At 46.5% G+C, this 1,034-nt stretch overlaps 2 protein-coding genes across 2 annotated transcripts; one reads left to right on the forward strand and one right to left on the reverse strand.

Moving 5' to 3' along the window:
- Positions 1 to 68: 68 nt before the first annotated feature.
- Positions 69 to 529, forward strand: Tsp_16044 (conserved hypothetical protein; the record flags this gene model as incomplete). Its single annotated transcript, XM_003371029.1, has 2 exons — positions 69 to 243; positions 315 to 529. Coding segments are annotated over 2 exons (390 nt in total), but the record flags the coding sequence as incomplete, so codon positions are not given.
- A 105-nt stretch (positions 530 to 634) lies between these two features.
- Positions 635 to 1,019, reverse strand: Tsp_16045 (conserved hypothetical protein). The gene is made up of 2 exons (XM_003371030.1): positions 756 to 1,019; positions 635 to 730 (listed from the first exon to the last, which is right to left on the reverse strand). The coding sequence occupies exons 1-2, from the start codon at positions 1,017 to 1,019 to the stop codon at positions 635 to 637; spliced, it is 360 nt and encodes a 119-aa protein (XP_003371078.1).
- Between the last annotated feature and the right edge of the window lie 15 nt (positions 1,020 to 1,034).

A 1,034-nucleotide genomic window follows, 5' to 3' on the forward strand; every position in this document is an offset into this window, starting at 1 on the left:
TAATTATAGAAGGTACATGGTAATTTTGTATTGCTTTATATTTTAAGTTGTTGTTGCTGTTGTTGTAGAGTCAAGCGATGCGCATCGTGCGAACAATCGGGCAAGCGTTTGAAGTCTGCCACAAGATCAACATGGAACAATGCGAAGAAATGGACGAATTGGATGAAGAAGCATGTCAAGATGCTGCCGCTGTTGGCGCGTCATCAGAGCGACATCCTCCTGTTGAGTCGACCGCAGACAAAGGTTTTACACTACGCCTTTGGCATTCTTTCTTCCATTTATTATTTTCGGATAACTAACGTTTCGCCTTCTAGTGAAATTTGAGCTTCCCGAGCCACCGCAGGCTTCCAGGCTTGCCATGTTTGAAAACAAGGATAAGCCGGAAACGTCAGGTATATTGAAAATGGTGGAATCCAAAGCTCAATCCAATGGGAAACCAAAACAGCCGCAGCAACAGCCGACCACAACTTCCGCTTGCGCAGAATCTACTACGACCGTTCCCAGTGCAAATCCGTTAGCATCGGTATGACAATATATATATATATATATATATATATATATATATATTGCATTTACAACAAACTTGTTTACAACTTTGTTTTTTTTCATTTTCTACTATAATAATGTTGTTCTGTTATAGTCGAACGTGACGACGGAGCAGAGCGGCTCGAGCGCCAGCAGCGGTGGTGTCTTGAAGCCATGGTTCTACCCTGAACGGCGGTGGCCAACGCTGGAGAAAAACCACCATCTCTAACAACGCCTGGCTCTTCTCTCGCTGGCAGCAATCCACTGAATCTGCCTCCTTTGCCCACTTGCAACCGCAGTATCGTGCAGTTGGCAATCCAGTTCCTGCTCAGATGACCAACGTTTTGCCTGACGGAAGCTGCTTGCCTGTGCCCCAGCTGGCCGCCACCAATACCACCACTACTATTCATGGTCCGTGCACGTCGTTTCCTTTCAGTCAAACTTGGTCCGGCTCTTTGCCAATAGCTGCTGCTTGGTCGCAGTACAGCTCTCATGGCCGTGAATCGGAA

The sequence above is a fragment of the Trichinella spiralis genome (genome assembly GCF_000181795.1).
Source record: "Trichinella spiralis strain ISS 195 chromosome Unknown Scfld140, whole genome shotgun sequence".
In the NCBI taxonomy this organism is placed as follows: Eukaryota; Metazoa; Nematoda; class Enoplea; order Trichinellida; family Trichinellidae; genus Trichinella; species Trichinella spiralis.